Raw genomic sequence first — 16410 nt, 5'->3', positions numbered from 1 at the left:
TCACAGTTTCGCCGCAACGGCGAAGCAATGAATGCGATAGAAACAAATTAGAATTTCACACAAAGAACGGCAAGCAGCTCAGTACTTGCCACGCGCCGCTCGAGCGCAAAGGACTGGCGAAAAGGACACACACAGGACGACAACGAACTAACAACGGTCACAGCTCAACACTTGCAGCGCACTGCTCAAACACAAGGAAGGACACTCGAAAAGAACGCACAGGTACACACAGGACGAGCGCGAACTGTTGCGGTTGTTACTTCTTCGTGTTTGAGCAGCGCGCTACAACCCAACGCTCTTAACCCTTTGAGACGCTATGTACACAATTGTGTACACCACTTGTTTTTGCTATTTGTATCAACTAGGGGCCAAGAAAGAGCGAAATATATCGAGCTTTGGATGAATTCAACCTCCTGCATAATAACTTTGTCTTCATTTAACTTCATTTTGCAGTGTACTATCGCATATGATCACATTATACTGAAGGCAGCATCACGTTTGACGAGTCGTTCGACGTGCCGCTTCCTACAAGCCACGTGAAACGCTCTGTAGCGCATCCTCTTACGTCGCGCCCCGAAGCCGGCGCCTGCGGCATCGCAAGGAAACAAAAACTCTCTTGCTAAGCCGCCGCCGCCGGTCCGGCGGCGCGGGGAAGAGGGGACAACTCGAACCGCGCTCCTTCTCTCCTATTTCTCCTCTTTCCCTTTCGCATTGCCCCGCGCGCCTGCTCGCGCTTTTGGGAAACGAATAAACAGTTCCTAACCAGATGTTGTAGCTCTCGGTTCCTCCTGCGCGCGCTCTACAATTTGGTGACCCTGTTGCATACACGCCCTTAATTCAAGTTAGAGTCATGTCCCTCGCAGAGCCGGACGCACAACTGACACAAGGAACCACCATGCCACAAGACCAGGCAGATCCCCCTAACATCGGCGAGAATTCCCACACTGCAGACGCTCCCGGTGACGCAGTCTCTGCGGTATCCTTACGCCTGCCACAATACTGGGAGCGCAACCCAACCGTCTGGTTCCTGCAGGTGGAATCGCAGTTTCACATCAGCCGCGTAACATCTCAGCTTCAAAAATTCCACCACGTCGTCAGCGCACTGCCACCTGCTGCAGCAGAAGAGGTCTCCGACATACTGGTTTCCTTCAGGACGAACCTCCCGGCAGCTCCCTACGACGAACTCAAGGCAGCGCTGCTCGACAGAACCGCTGCATCGGAACGGACGCGAATGCAACAGTTGCTCTCAACTGCGGAGCTCGGCGACCGGAGGCCCACGCAGCTGCTTCGTCAGATGATGCAGCTCCTCGGTTCGCGCGCCCACGCAATGGACAATGCTGTGCTACGCGAACTGTTTCTCCAACGCTTGCCGTCCAACGTGCAAATGGTGCTGGCCACCGCTTCCACTATGGATTTACCGTCACTCGCCGCACTCGCCGACAAGGTCATGGAAGTGGCGACGCAGCACTTGCAAGTCGCTGCCGTCAGCACTCCTTCTACACGACCCCCGTCGTCATGTGCTGCTTCTAATTTGACAACCGCTACCACCTCGCCTTCCCACATCGACCACCTCTGTGACAGGCTCGAAGAAATAATCGTGGCAGCCACGCGACAAGACTATGCTCCACGCCGTTCGCGACAACGTGGCCGATCCTCAACCCCCCACCGTGCCGGCGTGCCGCTTCCTACAAGCCACGTGAAACGCTCAAAATGAACATACCCGAAAACGAATTAGCACCATATTTCTAGCCTGGGATTTGATTCTATTTATGTAAAAACAGAGCATGAATGACTTCAGGATATTTAATTATAATTTAATTACGATCCATTACTATAACACATGTAAATTAATATATTATGGCATTATTTTTGATGCTATAGAATATTGAGTGCCTTGACTTAACGTTGTATCAGTATGATGCATTTACAGGAAGTTTTTCCTAAGCGGCGTCTGAAAGGGTTTTTCTTTAAAACTGCAACGCGTGGAGTGACCGCTCCACGTCTCCTGCCGCGCGGTGGCGTTAAACGCATCGTTTACTCGGCGTTCCACATCGTCAGTGGCGACAGAAAGGGGCCACCTTTTGGTGCACATACTGAAGCACCTCCGAGCTCTGTGTGTCGTTAGCGCTAAATAGTGTATATAAATAGCTCACCGTTGTTATGCTAAAGAGCCGGAGGCGCGTGGCCGAGTTGTTTAGGGCAGCGGAGCGAGGAGTCGAAGGTTCGAATCCCGGTGGTGCGCATCGGATTTTTTTTTCTTATTTTTCTTTGTGGCTTTTATTTATATATACATACATATACATAACCGGTACATGACGGCGTCGACAAACGGCGACGGCAAAAACTAGCCGAGAGAGTCCATATAATTGCTATCGCATAATAGTACAAGAAACAAGTTTCTTGTCTGTTAAGTTGTCATACACGATGTACGGTTATGTTTGATGGTGCGCATGCGCTTTGCTGTTGTGGGAAAGAGGCGTCATCCAAATAAATCAGTCTGCGCTGGTCCCGTCCACTTCTTTCTTCTTGTGTCCTGTATGTAGGCGTCGTCTTATGTTTCCCATGCCTTGCCAACTAGGCCCCCACCGTACGCTTCTTGTGCAGTGAAGGTTAATTTAAATACTGTCCCTGAAATACTGATTCCGACAGTCAGAGGAAATTATAAATGATCGAAGCGAAAATGATTAAGCACGCGCCTTACACTGCGGCTGCTCCAAGGCATCCTTAGTTGGACGACGTCGACAAGATTCGCGCAGTGGATCGACCTTTTCTAAATATTTTAACGCGATAGTGCTAAAGAGCTCGTTTCGCAGAAATTCCGGCGTCGATGGTTGTGAGCGAAAGATCATCATCTTGTCCGAAATCGAGAAAGCTGTAAATAAAATAAATAATAAAAATGTTGGGTCCGAGTGAGAATCGAACCCAGGCCATCTGCGTGGCAAGCAGGTGTTTTACCACGCAGCCACGCCTCTGCTTGGAACTGCACTGAAAGTAACTTTCATGCTTCGCAAACATGCGCGTCCTGTATACAGGTGTCACAGTACGAGATGCAATATCGCAGTAATATTGCGTGGTACAAGCGTAAATTGCCATCGGGCGTCACACCATGTCATAACGACTTGGTGGTTTAAAGCCAGCCACCCATTGCAAAAGGCACACACATTACTGCGCGTATTCCCATAAGACCACGTAGTGGGTGCATCACAACTTGGAAAAAGTTTCTCGCGCATAATGGCTCCTGGTTTAGAGCATCTACCCATTACATAAGGCACACACCTTAGTGCGCGCATTCTGTTACACACACGTGGTGGGTGCAGTGATACTCGTAAAAAAAATAAAAATGTCTCACGCCACCGGGCTCTTGACACGCTTGTGATGGAGTCTATACAAGCGCCAACCACACTGCGGTGTCATCGGCGAGTTTTGGCGGGGCATCAGTGTCAAGTGGCGCACAACATGGGCGGCCACGCAAGACGGAGGCAGAGACCGCATATACCAAGCTCGGCACGCTGCGGCTATGCGACCACTATTACGTTGCAGTAATGCACAGTCTGAACTTCTCGAGTAACAACATACAATAAGAAGTATGCACTAAGTGGTCGCACTAGGGGCAGGATATCGCTGTCGCGTTCAACTCAAAGGCGACGCTTAAGCGCCCCCAATTTTACTCTTCCAGGCCCCTAAGCGCCGTGGTTTGACGATTCATCAGTTGATAAGTCATAAGTCAGTGACGTCAGTGGTACTAACCATCACGTGATAGTATTTGCTCACGAGCTGCCCGGGTACGTCACGAGGCCGCCAAGTGCTCTTCGAAATCTAAACTGCCACCAGTCGTAACATAAAAGCATATAATTAAGCATTCGCATCCCGCAGGAGCAAACGAGTTTCTTTGCCGCGATGAACGAGTCAATAGCCACTGATTAAGAGCAAAAAAAACAGATTTCGTGTCGGTACACATTTAATCAGTACGATTACATACCCTTCAACAGTTGGAAGATTCTCGACTCGAACCCGTATATACATGCAAGGTCGAGGGTTCGAGCCCCGACGCACTTGGTATGTCGTCGTGGATTTGGTTCGCTATTCAATATACACCAGTGTTTCCCGTTTAGCTTCCGTGGAGCCCTATGTAATCTCACGGGATTTTTTTTTCTTTACGGACCGCCCTAATGATGCCAGTTGCCAAATTTTCCAATGTGCGATTCTCTCGTTCTTTTCCGAAACTGTTAGGCGTTGCATACAAGGCTTTGCCGGCAAGGTCACTGAAAAATGCGTTAAAGTAAAGCGCTGGCCTGCAAGCCCGCCAAGAGACGTAGCCGTGATAAGATGACCTCCTCCTAGACAATCTCCATTCTTCAACGTGGTTAAAATGGGTACCACAGATCACAGTGCTCCTCTGGCCGGCAGTCCCTTAGTAAAAAGCACAGAAAATATGCGACAGCTGCCAGGATACCTGTGTTTGCTGCGTCTAGCAGGAGATGGGACGACAACAACGGCCACGTGTGGCTCCTCACCTGACAACGCTGCGCAATAGGTGGTGCTGCTGCCGGCGCGGCCGCGGCTGCGTCAGGGCGGCTCGCACAGCGACCTCCCACAACCGGCGGAACAGCTCCGGCTGTGCACTAAACTCGGCTCGAGGCATGTCACAACAACAACAACAACGACAACAACGACGATGGAAGACTGTAGTGGAAGACTTGGTTTCAATGGCCTGGGCCAGCGCCAGACCCGACGGCGAGGCGTCACATGTCGGCCGCGATGGTGGCCGGGGAAGCCGACCGCGTTGGCAGGAGAGGGCCACTCGGCGAGACCCTAACGAGCCAATTCGGGGACACGCCGCGCATGCGCTCTCCAACAAATCAATGCCGCTAGGGCGCATATTGGCTTCTCCGTTCGGCCGCCTTCAGCAGCACTCGCCTCATCGACTGTGTCGTAGATGCCAGGAACGTTTTCCTTTCTTTTCCGTAATAGAAACATTGCGCAGGTGCCTGCCCGCCAGAGCGTTTTGGCGAAACCATGGATCAAGACAAAGATTTCTCTGTCCTTTGCGCTGTTTATTAATTATGCTACTCGCCCAGCGTTGTCGACTGAGTACATGCTTCTGCTCTCGCTAAATCCCGCGTAAGGCAACATTTGAGCGAGATAGCGGGGGTTAAGACGCTTAGAAAAACGTTTTGTTGGGCTAGTTGGTTCATGACTTCTCAAGGAAAAAATTGTAGCGCAAAGCAACACACGGACAGAGAGAGGACGGGACTGGCGCGCGGCTACGCGAAGCTGCGCGCCCTTCCTCTCCACAGGGAGAGGGCGCGACGCCGCGTCAAAAAGTCACGCGCTGACGCGCTGCAACGCGCGTATGTGTGTTCGGGCCTTTATAATACAGTTGGAAGTTAGCGCCAGTCCCGTCCTCTCTGTCTGCCCGAGTGTTGCTTTTCGCTACAATTTTTTCCTTTAGAAGTTAAAGGAATCCTGACACAAAAATTTTCGCCCCGCGTTTTTTTGCTGCAATGTGTTGCTGGGGGCCTGTTAGTCATAACACAGCACATCGTTTGCTGCAGCGCGCGACAGATAATTAATTACAAGCTCCTCATTACCGACACAGCCTCAGTTTCGGTTTGACAGAGCTCCAAAAACGGCAAGCCGCCGGGTGCAACTATCACCACCTGGCGAGTGATACGCTCGGTCACGTGAGCACACAGAACAGTGACGCATTTCCGCGCGGTCTGTTGTCGTCGGGCTCATCGTCGTCTGACGGCGACGATTTTCTTGCGGCGGGGATCGAAGGAATTTTCGACGTGGCGAATCATTTCATGTTTGACCCGCTGGCGAGGAGCGATTCGTCGGGAAGCGCGTCAAAACAGAAATGGCGGCTACGACGTCATCGTAACCAGTACCGGCTGCAACGGTTACGTAGGGGAAGTAGGGGGGTCACCTCGGGTCACCTCCGAGGGTGTCAATGCACTAGGTGCGGCCTATAATGCTGGATCGTGCTCACGAACTTCAAAATTCATATAAAATATCTTCCAAGCTTTATTCGCTGCCGATATTTTGCAGATGGTACACGCACGTACACGGGAATCGATCCAGCAGGCTATCTCGGCCGCGAAATTTTGTGTCAGTACCCCTTTAATAAACATCTCTCTCTCTTTACCATTTCTTCTTTTTATAGCCGACAGAAGCTATAAAGTTTGGTGTGCACCCACACCTACGTTTAGTTCGCTTGCTGGAACTTCTTTTTGTGTCTGCTGAGCGAATCAGCGTCGACAATGAGCTACCTCGCCAAAGCCTCCTCGCTGAAGCGCCAGTCGAACACGCTGCTCGCTTACTTCCCCAAAAAGAGTCCGTGCGCGGATTCAAGAGATGCAGCAACAACGCCGCAATGCCAAATTCCAGGAACCGGTGACTGATCAGATATCGTCGTCAGATGAATCCATCGGTCAGCAAGTCCTCACCGAGGATTCGACGAACATGCGCACCCAAATGACCTGGGGATCTACGCCAGCAAGCCGGTAAGTGTGGCTATAATGCACTTTACCCATGATATGAGAATTGTATGTGTGCTGCATTGAACTGTACATAATGTCTATATATAATCAATATTTACAGAGTGTAGAAACTGGCGCAGTAGTACCAGGTATGCATTCATTCAAGTGCAATGAGACAGATGATTCTATCTACTATTAGCCCCGAGAAGCTGGGGTGGCGTCGCTTGGCGGGAGGTGTGGATGACGTCACGGCAAGGACTCTTCGACGCCCGCGCGCCGTCGTGCACACTTTGAAAGGGGTGATGAGGTTTGTTGTGTCGCGCTGCTAACTTCGGGGATGGGTCTGATTCCCGTCCACAGCAGCCGCATTCCGACGGGTGTAAAAAGCAACATTCCTCTGCTTAGATACATGAGCACGTTAAAGAATTCGAGGCAATCAAAATTAATCTGCAGCGTGTCTCACAATCATATCGCGGTATTGACACGCAAGACACCTTATTCACATTATTAGGTTGCGTTGTGCACGGGCGATTCCTTTAAAAAATATGATGGCTTCGCCCATGGAGGAAGGAAAAACTAAGGAGAGGCCCTGACGTCACATTCGTGAAGCCTCCACATCGCAAACACCCGCATTGCCTCCTAGCGAAGGCGCAGCGAAACATTTCGCGATTTCCGTCGCGACGTTTGCAAGCGCATGCGCGCATCGCGAAACTTTGCAGCCTTTTTGTTTGTTTGTTTGTTTGTTTGTTTGTTTTTCGCCGTGCGAGCGGTGTAGTCGATTCACGCATGCTGCTCTTTGTGTGTGTTCTTTAGGAAAGCTACGCAATGCCCAGCTGTTGCGTATACCCGGTGCAAATCGCGTGCACTGCGGACAGTACCGGGTGTCACTTTTCATGTGTACGTATACGTTCGCTTCGTTGCTGATCACTAAGGCATGGTATTTGCGTGCGAAGCTCTCGGATGTGCGCTCTGTTGCTTGTTACTCATTCTGTCAACTCAGAACTCATGTGAACTTTTGTTTTTGGCGTCTGACGCGCCGTACATAACATGCGCTGAAGGCATCGTACGTTTTAGGGGCTGTGTCGTTCAACGAAAGGGCAATAAACTTTTGTTGTTATTATCGGACTACGTGATGTATGTATTGTTCGGTGTGCGCTCGCTGCGTGCTTGTGTTGTGTGCGCACTGGAATTACAAACTTTACGTGCACGATCGCCTATGGGTCATTCCATGCCAACTGTCCCAGTCTGGGCGCTCGACAAAAATCGACTTCTCTGGAAAAAATTGAGAAAATTACACACATATACCCATTAGTCCTGCGGTATTCTCCTAAAATATTTTGCGCGGCAAAAATTTTTCGGGCACGTGAGCGCCATTTGAACTTCTCGATATGGTGGAAAACCAGGTACGAAAGAAAAATTCGCTATAAATGGACCGTTTCACACATTCATTCGAAACTTGCTTTTTTGTGTTTTAAGAGCATCGCGCTTGTATTATAGGACAGTTGCTTAGAGTAGCTTTATGTTTTTCACACCTTGGCGCATAGGTAAAATTGGGTAAATTGCAGCGTTTTCGGGAATTTTTTACAAAAGACGACTGTAGATCAAATACATCAATTATTTTTATAGAACTCTCCATAAAACGTACTATTGCCTAAAATTCTTGTTATGCCTGTGTGCGGCGCACAGGCTTTAAAATAAAATCCTGAACTTGAAAAAAAACGCTACATTGGCCTATGTTCAGACGTCTGTAGCAGCCTAAGGTGGTCCAAGAAAAAATAAGTAGAAAAGCGCATACGATTGAGAATCATAACAACTTCATCCACAGAAAGTTTAATCGAAGTAGTTTTTGTTTTAGTGAAGAAAAACTTTTTTGAAGTTTAGTCCCACCATTGCATTATTTTGCTATGGGGGCAGTACAAACCGACTGAATTTACTGCATAAAAAAAAGAGGTAATGTATTCGTAGCACATGGTTTTCAGCTCCTTTTGTTAGTACTTTATGATGTATATTACATATCAAGAAGACGATAAACAAAGGTAAAAATATAACAATACCATTGGCTTAGGTGCCGAAATTCCCCAATAATGAATCGCGTTACTTATTGCATGCGGCTCTGAGAATCATTTGGCGTCAAAATAAGTTAAGCCTCAAAGATCATGTAAATCGGAGAAAGGAGGCGTGAGCGTGGTCATTTATAGCGGGTCCAAATGGAGCGCATCTAAGTATTCCGCGACGAAGGGCACATGATGTGACAACGCGCCGCGTATTCACGCATTCCGTCCGTCGACCGCGACACTACGGACGTGATATGCCAAGCTATTTTTCACATCCTTATTTGGATGGTTGCAGGCAACAGATTTTGGTTAAAGTAGAATTTGTCAGTCTGGTAACATGCACTGTTTTACAGCTGTTATGAAATCCCAACAGCCTATTTATGTGGCGTAGTTGTCCGGCGCCGCTTCCTCCGCCTCCGGTGTGCGTAAACAATGCAATACGTAACGCGATTCATTATTGGGGGAATTTTGGCATCTAAGCCAATGGTATTGTTATACTTTTACCTCTGTTCATCGTCTTCTTGATATGTAATATACATCATAAAGTACTAACAAAAGGAGCTGAAGACCATGTGCTACGAATACATTACCTCTTTTTTTTATGCAGTAAATTCAGTCGGTTTGTACTGCCCCCATAGCAAAATAATGCAATGGTGGGACTAAACTTCAAAAAAGTTTTACTTCACTAAAACAAAAACTACTTCGATTAAACTTTCTGTGGACGAAGTTGTTATGATTCTCAATCGTATGCGCTTTTCTGCTTATTTTTGCTTGGACCACCTTAGGGTGCTACAGACGTCTGAACATAGGCCAATGTAGCGTTTTCTCCAAGTTCAGGATTTTATTTTAAAGCCTGTGCGCCGCACACAGGCATAACAAGAATTTTAGGCAATAGTACGTTTTATGGAAAGTTCTATAAAAGTAATTGATGTATTTGATCTAGAGTCGTCTTTTGTAAAAAAATTCCCGAAAACGCTGCAATTTACCCAATTTTACCTACGCGCCAAGGAGTGAAAAACATAAAGCTACTCTAAGCAACTGTCCTATAATACAAGCGCGATGCTCTTAAAACACAAACAAGCAAGTTTCGAATGAATGCGTGAAACGGTCCATTTATAGCGAATTTTTCTTTCTTACCTGGTTTTCCACCATATCGAGAAGTTCAAATGGCGCTCACGTGTCCGAAAAATTTTTGCCGCGCAAAATATTTTAGGAGAATACCGCAGGACTAATGGGTATATGTGTGTAATTTTCTCAATTTTTTCCAGAGAAGTCGATTTTTGTCGAGCGCCCCGGCTGGGACAGTTGGCGTGGAATGACCCCTATACAATTCAGCGGTGTCCTCTTTTCGACGTGAAGTTACGTCAACTATAGGTTGGCGTTGCGCTGCAACCGCTAATCGGGCAATAGATCGGGAAATCGGGCTACGAGAACGGAAAAGAGAGATCTAACGCCCAGTAGAACGCGTAAGTCACTGCTAGGTGAGTTCGAATACGATGATGCAGGGGCTGAATGTTTTTGATTACGGCACGTACCGGTACTTTCTGTACTGTTGCACAAAAGCGCTCGCTCGGGCCTGCCACGCACGAACAGCCTGGTAAACGTCTGCTTGCAACGTTTTACTACGTGCAAACCGCACAATACGCGCTAAGTTTACGCCGGGACTACAAATCTGAGCAGAAGCGAACCACCGCGGAGAGCACGCCGCGGGCGTCTGCTGTTTTGTTTGCCCCATACCGGTTTGTTTGCCCCATAAATCTGACGTCACTTCCGCCACACTTTTTGCAATGCATTGGGATACGATAGGGCCTCTCCTGAGTTTTCCTTCGTCCATGGCTTCGCCTCCACAAGTGTTATTTGCATCGGACGCATCCGCGATCGGCGGACGGCGTTCTTGCCGGTGTGCCAAGCCCTGCGCACGATTAGGAAAGCGCATGCAGTATTGAGCTTCGCAAAATATCTCGAAAGCGCTCGCCCGAGAATACTGCCGCAGTTGTTGAGTTTGTTTTTCTTGTGTACTCGCTCACTCATCATGTTGTTTAGTTTCACGTTTTTCTCGCAATAATTTCGGAGCTTCATTTGACAACATAAAAAAGTTGAGGTTAATTGCGGAAACTCCTTATTGCTGTCAGATTGTGTCTTCATGCAGCATCGTAGCAACGGCGCTGTACACTTGTATAAGTACTAGTTTAGATAGCCAGCTCGTAAATTAATTTTTTTTTGCATTTGATATACCCCTGAGCATCGTGAACCTTTATGTGGACATGACGTGCGAGACCATTAATTGACTCATTAAGGCGAAGGACGTTCAATTAATACTTGGGCCACGCCACTGAGAGTGAAACAGTTCAAAACGCTCATTTCGACTTTCAGGCGTTTGTTTTGCAGACGATTGTTATCAACAGTGCTCCCACGAGAATTTAACATTACCGCTCGTGACCCGGCGGTCGATCAGATCAGCAGTTCACGCAAATCAGGGTATAAGGCCACATAATCCCAGACGAGTGTTGAGAAGAAATGTTTACATAAATCCAAGTATACTAACACCTCAGAATTTCCGAAACCATTGTGTGCGGGGCAGTATTATTTTGTTTAATTTCCCGGATGTATTAAGTGATTCTTTACGATAGACAGATTCATATAAAGTCTTCTGTAGCAGAAAGCGCAATTCTGTCAAGTCACCTAGATATTCTGCAAAGGCATACATAACTTGTACGATAAGCCGCAACGTAGTTAGTGAATTGAAAACGTCCTAATTTAATTTGTAATCTTCGGGACGCATGTTCTAACCGTGGAGTCTACGCCACGTTGTAATGAAGTTAGAACCATTAGCATAAATTTTTTAGCACAGATGTCTTAGAGTACGCGGTGAAAACAACGAATGTCTTGCTCTCCTGCATGACCATTTTCACGGTGAAGCTTCCGTTCGGGCGGGAATTCGCCCATTATAAGCTATATTATCCAAACTTTCTGCAGCTTACTAAACTTTCGCTAGCAGTGTAAACTTCTACCTTCTCCCGTGAGTGATTTGCATCGCAAGAATGAGCAGTAATCACCACCGTATCGCGAAAGAGCGGGTAGGCGGCGGGCGCAGAAAAAGGCGATCCTCGGCCGCGGAGCAAGCGAGTCCTTTCCGTGACGTCACATCGGCGCGAGTGCTGCGCCGCCAGTGTTCGTTCTCGGGGTTAATAGGCCACTTAATTACTATTGCGTGTTTTTCTGTATATGGCAACAACCGCCGTTTCGATATCTCGAAAATTCATTCTTACAGCGGCACAACTCGACAACAATCAGCTATCGGCAATCTTTAACTGCTAAATATTGGTCTTTTGCATGCGTAACTCATATGTATTGAGTTTATCCTGCAAAACATGCAGACAGTTTGGTATTTGTTACATTGGCAAAACTTACAGTATGCACCGAATGACAAAGCAACCTGCCAAACGGAAATACAAAATTTCCCTTTGGCAGGTGGTTGATTACATGCAGCTTCCCGGCTTCCGATATTAAAGATTGGAAAATGAGACATCTAAGAAATCTATGGTATGTACTGTTTTGTACTCGGCCCGTTTTTTTTTTTGTTTTTTGTTTTTTTTTTTGTTCGCCTGCAGCTGCCCCCAAGGCGAGTACAAGAGAACGCAGTAGCTTGCGTACGCAGGTTGTTTGGGGGCACTCTAATGATTGGGAAGCTATCTCATTTTCCATTCCTTAATTGCTTCTCCTTATTTAGTGGATTTACGCGGACCAATCTCATCAATTCCGACATCTATATTTTTTGTTCGAATTACCAGCTCGTAAAAATAAATTCTTGAGGTTCAGGATTATTTGATTATCGCAATATGTTCAAATTACACTGAGGTCCTATTTGAAAAATTAGGCTGATTCTAGTTGCTAGATTTTAGCTCTTTGCATAATGTCACTTGTTTTATTCGATCCGATGCCATTGCTTGGTTTCTGTTCAAAATGGGTTTATGAAGTTGGGATGCTTTTCCAGTTGTAAGCATGTTCTGTCCCTCACTTCACATACAGGGAAATGTGTCGTGGGTTCAGCCATGTATTTTGTTCCGTTTGTCTTCCTGAAGCGCCAGGTACAAACTGAAATCGAATCAATCATTAAGCTATATGTTAACTACAGTCTAGAATAACGAGTGAAATGGGGAAAGCCATAAGACCTATTCTGCTTATGTCACATGTGCATGGCTGTAGCCATTCCTGCGGAGTCTGAGGGTTGTCAGATTTGCCTCGCAGCCTTTGTAGACCATGGCAAATTCGGAGGATGTTCGTGACGCCTTACCGTTTTATGCTCTTATAAATTCTCACGTGGATTTCACTGTTTATGAGTAGCTGAAGGGGCATTACTTAAAAATGATAGCTCGGCTAGTTGTAAACTGACTTTTCGTGCATTTCCAGCGCTTAAAGAACATCGAAAAGAAAAAATTACAGAAGAAGGATGGCACATTTCTACACAGTTTAAAACTGCAGCTGCTTTTTTATATTGTGGAGCGCCCATGAAATGAATAAATAATTCATGCGCAATGTTAAAAAAGCACACAAACTAGAGCCACATAGGTGGCCGAAATTTCTGGAGCCCTCCTCTACGGTGTGCCTCAAGATCCCATCGTGGTTTAGCATGTAAAACCCCAGAGTTTATGAAATTTTCGAGATCGAATTGAAGGTGTCGATTTGTTATTTCCTAGCAAAAAACAAACGACCCCTAGTGCCCTCAGACTATTAGTTTGGAAGGGAATGAACAAACTTTAGTAACATGTTCAATATGCATATTTGCTGTCTAAGAATTAATGTTTATGTGTACACGTCTCATAGTGGTGCTTGTTACTTCCTAATCTAAGCGACAAAAACTTTGTGTATAAAAGCAATCTTTTTCGTAGCCTCTTTTTAAATAAACATATTGTGCTATGATAACACAGAATAAGGGATTCAAGCCTTGACCCTGCAATTGTGAGCATTTCTGGTTAACGCCTCTACATTAATTACAGAAATCTTTTGTAGGTTACCAATGTCAAGAGAAAGGAGCTACTGACGAGCGCGTAGACGCCTGCCGCAAACTTTCCATTCAGGCCAACGGGAACAAGGAATTTGAAGTTTCAGTACCCATGGCTGCAGCGATGGAACTGGCTCGTCTATTCAAAAAAGGAGAACGGCGCCTTTTGTAACTATTACGTCCTTTTCGCTCCATCTGGGGTCGGTGCGCGAGGCTTGCCCTCTGGCAAACTTGTGATGTCAAAGTTCGACAACTGGAAGAATGCGATTGAGGCTTTTAACGAGCATGAAAAAAGGTCGTCTCACAGAAACAGCGTCCTTGGTGTAGACAATTTTCTAGAAATTTTAGAAGGCAAGAAGAACCCTATTGACCAGGACCTTGACCGCGGGCTAAGAGAGCAAATAGCCAAAAACAGAAAAAACCTGACTCCTGTTATTACAACGGTAGTTTGGTGCAGAAGGCAGGGAGTTGCTCTTCGAGGTCATAGAGATGGCGGGCGAATAGATTTGTCGCGTGAGCCTGTAGAGAACGAAGGAAATTGCAAGGCCCTGCTTAGGTTGCGCACCTGCAACAGCGATGATTCTCTAAAGAGTCGCCTAGAATAATGTGGCACTAATGCAACTTACACGAGTCGGAGAATACAAAATGAGATTATTTCAGCATGTAATAGCATTATTCTGCGAGAGCTAGTTTCTAAAGTGAATGCTGCTAAATGCTTTGCAGTATTGGCTGATGACACAGCCGATATAGCCGGCGTTGAGCAGCTTTTGCTTTGCGCACGCTACGTGGATATGGAAAAAATTGAAATTCAGGAAATTTCTGCAGTTTGTTCCTGTTACTGACCGAATGGGAAGGGGCATGGCCGATAGAATTTTAAAAAGCTTAAATGATATAGGCATTGCAACCGAGTACATCAGAGCTCAAGGGTATGACGGTGCAGCCTCAATGAGTGGTGCTTACAATGGCGTTCAAGCACACGTCCGACAGCAGTGTGCTAACGCCATTTATGTTCACTGTGCCTCTCACAGCCTGAATTTAGGTCTGTCAAGTGCGTGCTCTGTGCCTTAGATTAGAAATTGCATGGGAACCGTGGCGAAAGTTTGTGAGTTTTTTCATGCGAGTCCAAAACGCCAAGCTGCTCTAGGTGACCAAATTGAAAAGTTAATACCAACAGCTCGCTTGACGCGCTTGAAGTCGCTCTGTCCAACACGACAGGTTCAGAGACACGATGCTCTCAATGTGTTTGTAAATATTCTCCACCCCATTTTGTCTACTCTCCAAAACATTAGCGACAGCTGGAGTGATCAGGAATCTTCGTCGAACGCTCAAATCCTACTGTGCGCTTCGGAGAGAAACGAATTTCTTGTGTGTCTTTTTGTGGCGGAAAAAATTTTCTCCATAAGCTTGCCGTTAAGCAAATACTTGCAAACTGTAAACATGGATCTTTCATCCGCTCTCACATTGGCTGATGACGTTTTGTTTACTGCACGTAACCTTAGATCCCGAGCTCACGAGGTATTTCATGAACTTTCTGAACATATTACGTCAGTTTGTGAAGAGGTTGGCTTGGTTATTGAAATGCCAAGGATCGTTGGTCAGCAAAGGATGCGCTCAAATGTGCCTTCGTCGACACCGGAGGAGTACTTCTGTCGTTGTGCATTCCTTCCATTTCTCGAAGCTTTCACAGAACAAATCGATGAGAGATTCATGAAGCACAAGAGCATTCTTACTCAATTTAAAGTAGGGATGTGCGAATAGTGAAATTTTATCTCGAATCGAATTCAAATCGAATAGTGCCGGATAGTGACCAAAAATATCGAATATTGAATACAAAAGATTTTATTGAAAATTGAAAGAAAAAACAAAGCAATGAAAGCTGACCATGTCCTCGAGCACATAAGGCGGTGAGTGACTACTACCGAAAGACCACAAATAGTCATGCAGAAACACAAGCTGTTCGACATGACGTGTCTTCAGGCTCTCTCGCCGTGATGTTACGTTGTTTCCTGCGGTTGAAAACATGCGCTGAAAGGGCATCTGCGGTAGCAGGAGTGGGAAGGCATCACAAAGCGATTTCCACGATACATGGATAAAGTGCTGCTCCCTGCTCGGTGGTGCAGCAGTGGCGACTGCACAGCGTGAACAAACTTTCACATATGAAGCCAATCACCGAGGATTTTGCGGGCCAAAGTCGGGAAGTTTTATGGTGCTTGCAGCCTGCACGACCGAACTACGCAAGAAGTCCGTGCCTTCGTTTCGGACGCGATGTTGGCAACGGCTTGACAGTTTTCACACCTGTTCTTTTTTTTTTTCTCGTGTGGAAATGACATATTATACTTTAAAATAACCATGCGCTCACTTTTAAAGCAGGATATCTGTGAAAGTTTCAACAAAAGGCCTATTGTAAGGACGTTAGCATCAGTTTTAGCCCCTTCACTCAAACTAAGTTGCACCAGTGGCCTTTGTCGCGTTTTAACATTCGTCCTTTCGAATTATTCGAAACTTCGAATACTGGCTATTCGAAAGTCGAATCGAATTATTCGGTTAGGTATTATTCGATTCGAATTCGAAACTCGAATATTCGCACACCCCTAATTTAAAGTTCTCCTTCCTTCTTCATTCAGCCCGTTACGGAGCAAGGACAACGAGAATGCAATGCGCATTCTCTGTGAGAGCTACCATACTGATGTCGGGGACTCCGTGTCATCTGCTGTGGGGGAGCTACATCTCTGGTACGGAAAGCTTCAGCGGCTTGAAAAACACCCAATGGGTCCTTTGGAAGCCCTGGAGTCCTCCTCGCCTGGTATTTTTTCCTGTGATCCGAAAACTTCTTCAAATTATGGCTACTCTCCGAGTAACGACTTCTACAAGT

The 16410-nt window shown here is 46.6% G+C and overlaps 1 protein-coding gene across 13 annotated transcripts in view; it reads right to left on the bottom strand.

The window, feature by feature from the left end:
- Nucleotides 1-16410, bottom strand: part of LOC119389290 (serine/arginine repetitive matrix protein 2) — a 351568-nt gene that overhangs the window by 299994 nt on the left and 35164 nt on the right. The window contains exon 1 of one of the 13 annotated variants that reach the window (XM_049414386.1): nt 4515-4657. The exons of the other annotated variants lie outside the window; for them this stretch is intronic. Within the exon in view, the coding sequence (XP_049270343.1) occupies nt 4515-4642 (128 nt within the window). The 5' untranslated portion in view covers nt 4643-4657. Of the gene's footprint in view, nt 1-4514; nt 4658-16410 lie in introns of those variants that run through there. 13 annotated transcript variants of the gene reach the window in all.

Source organism: Rhipicephalus sanguineus, chromosome 4 (genome assembly GCF_013339695.2).
Source record: "Rhipicephalus sanguineus isolate Rsan-2018 chromosome 4, BIME_Rsan_1.4, whole genome shotgun sequence".
Lineage (NCBI taxonomy): Eukaryota > Metazoa > Arthropoda > Arachnida > Ixodida > Ixodidae > Rhipicephalus > Rhipicephalus sanguineus.
The sequence above is the reverse complement of the archived record's forward strand: the minus strand, read 5'-3'. Positions and strand labels throughout refer to the sequence as shown.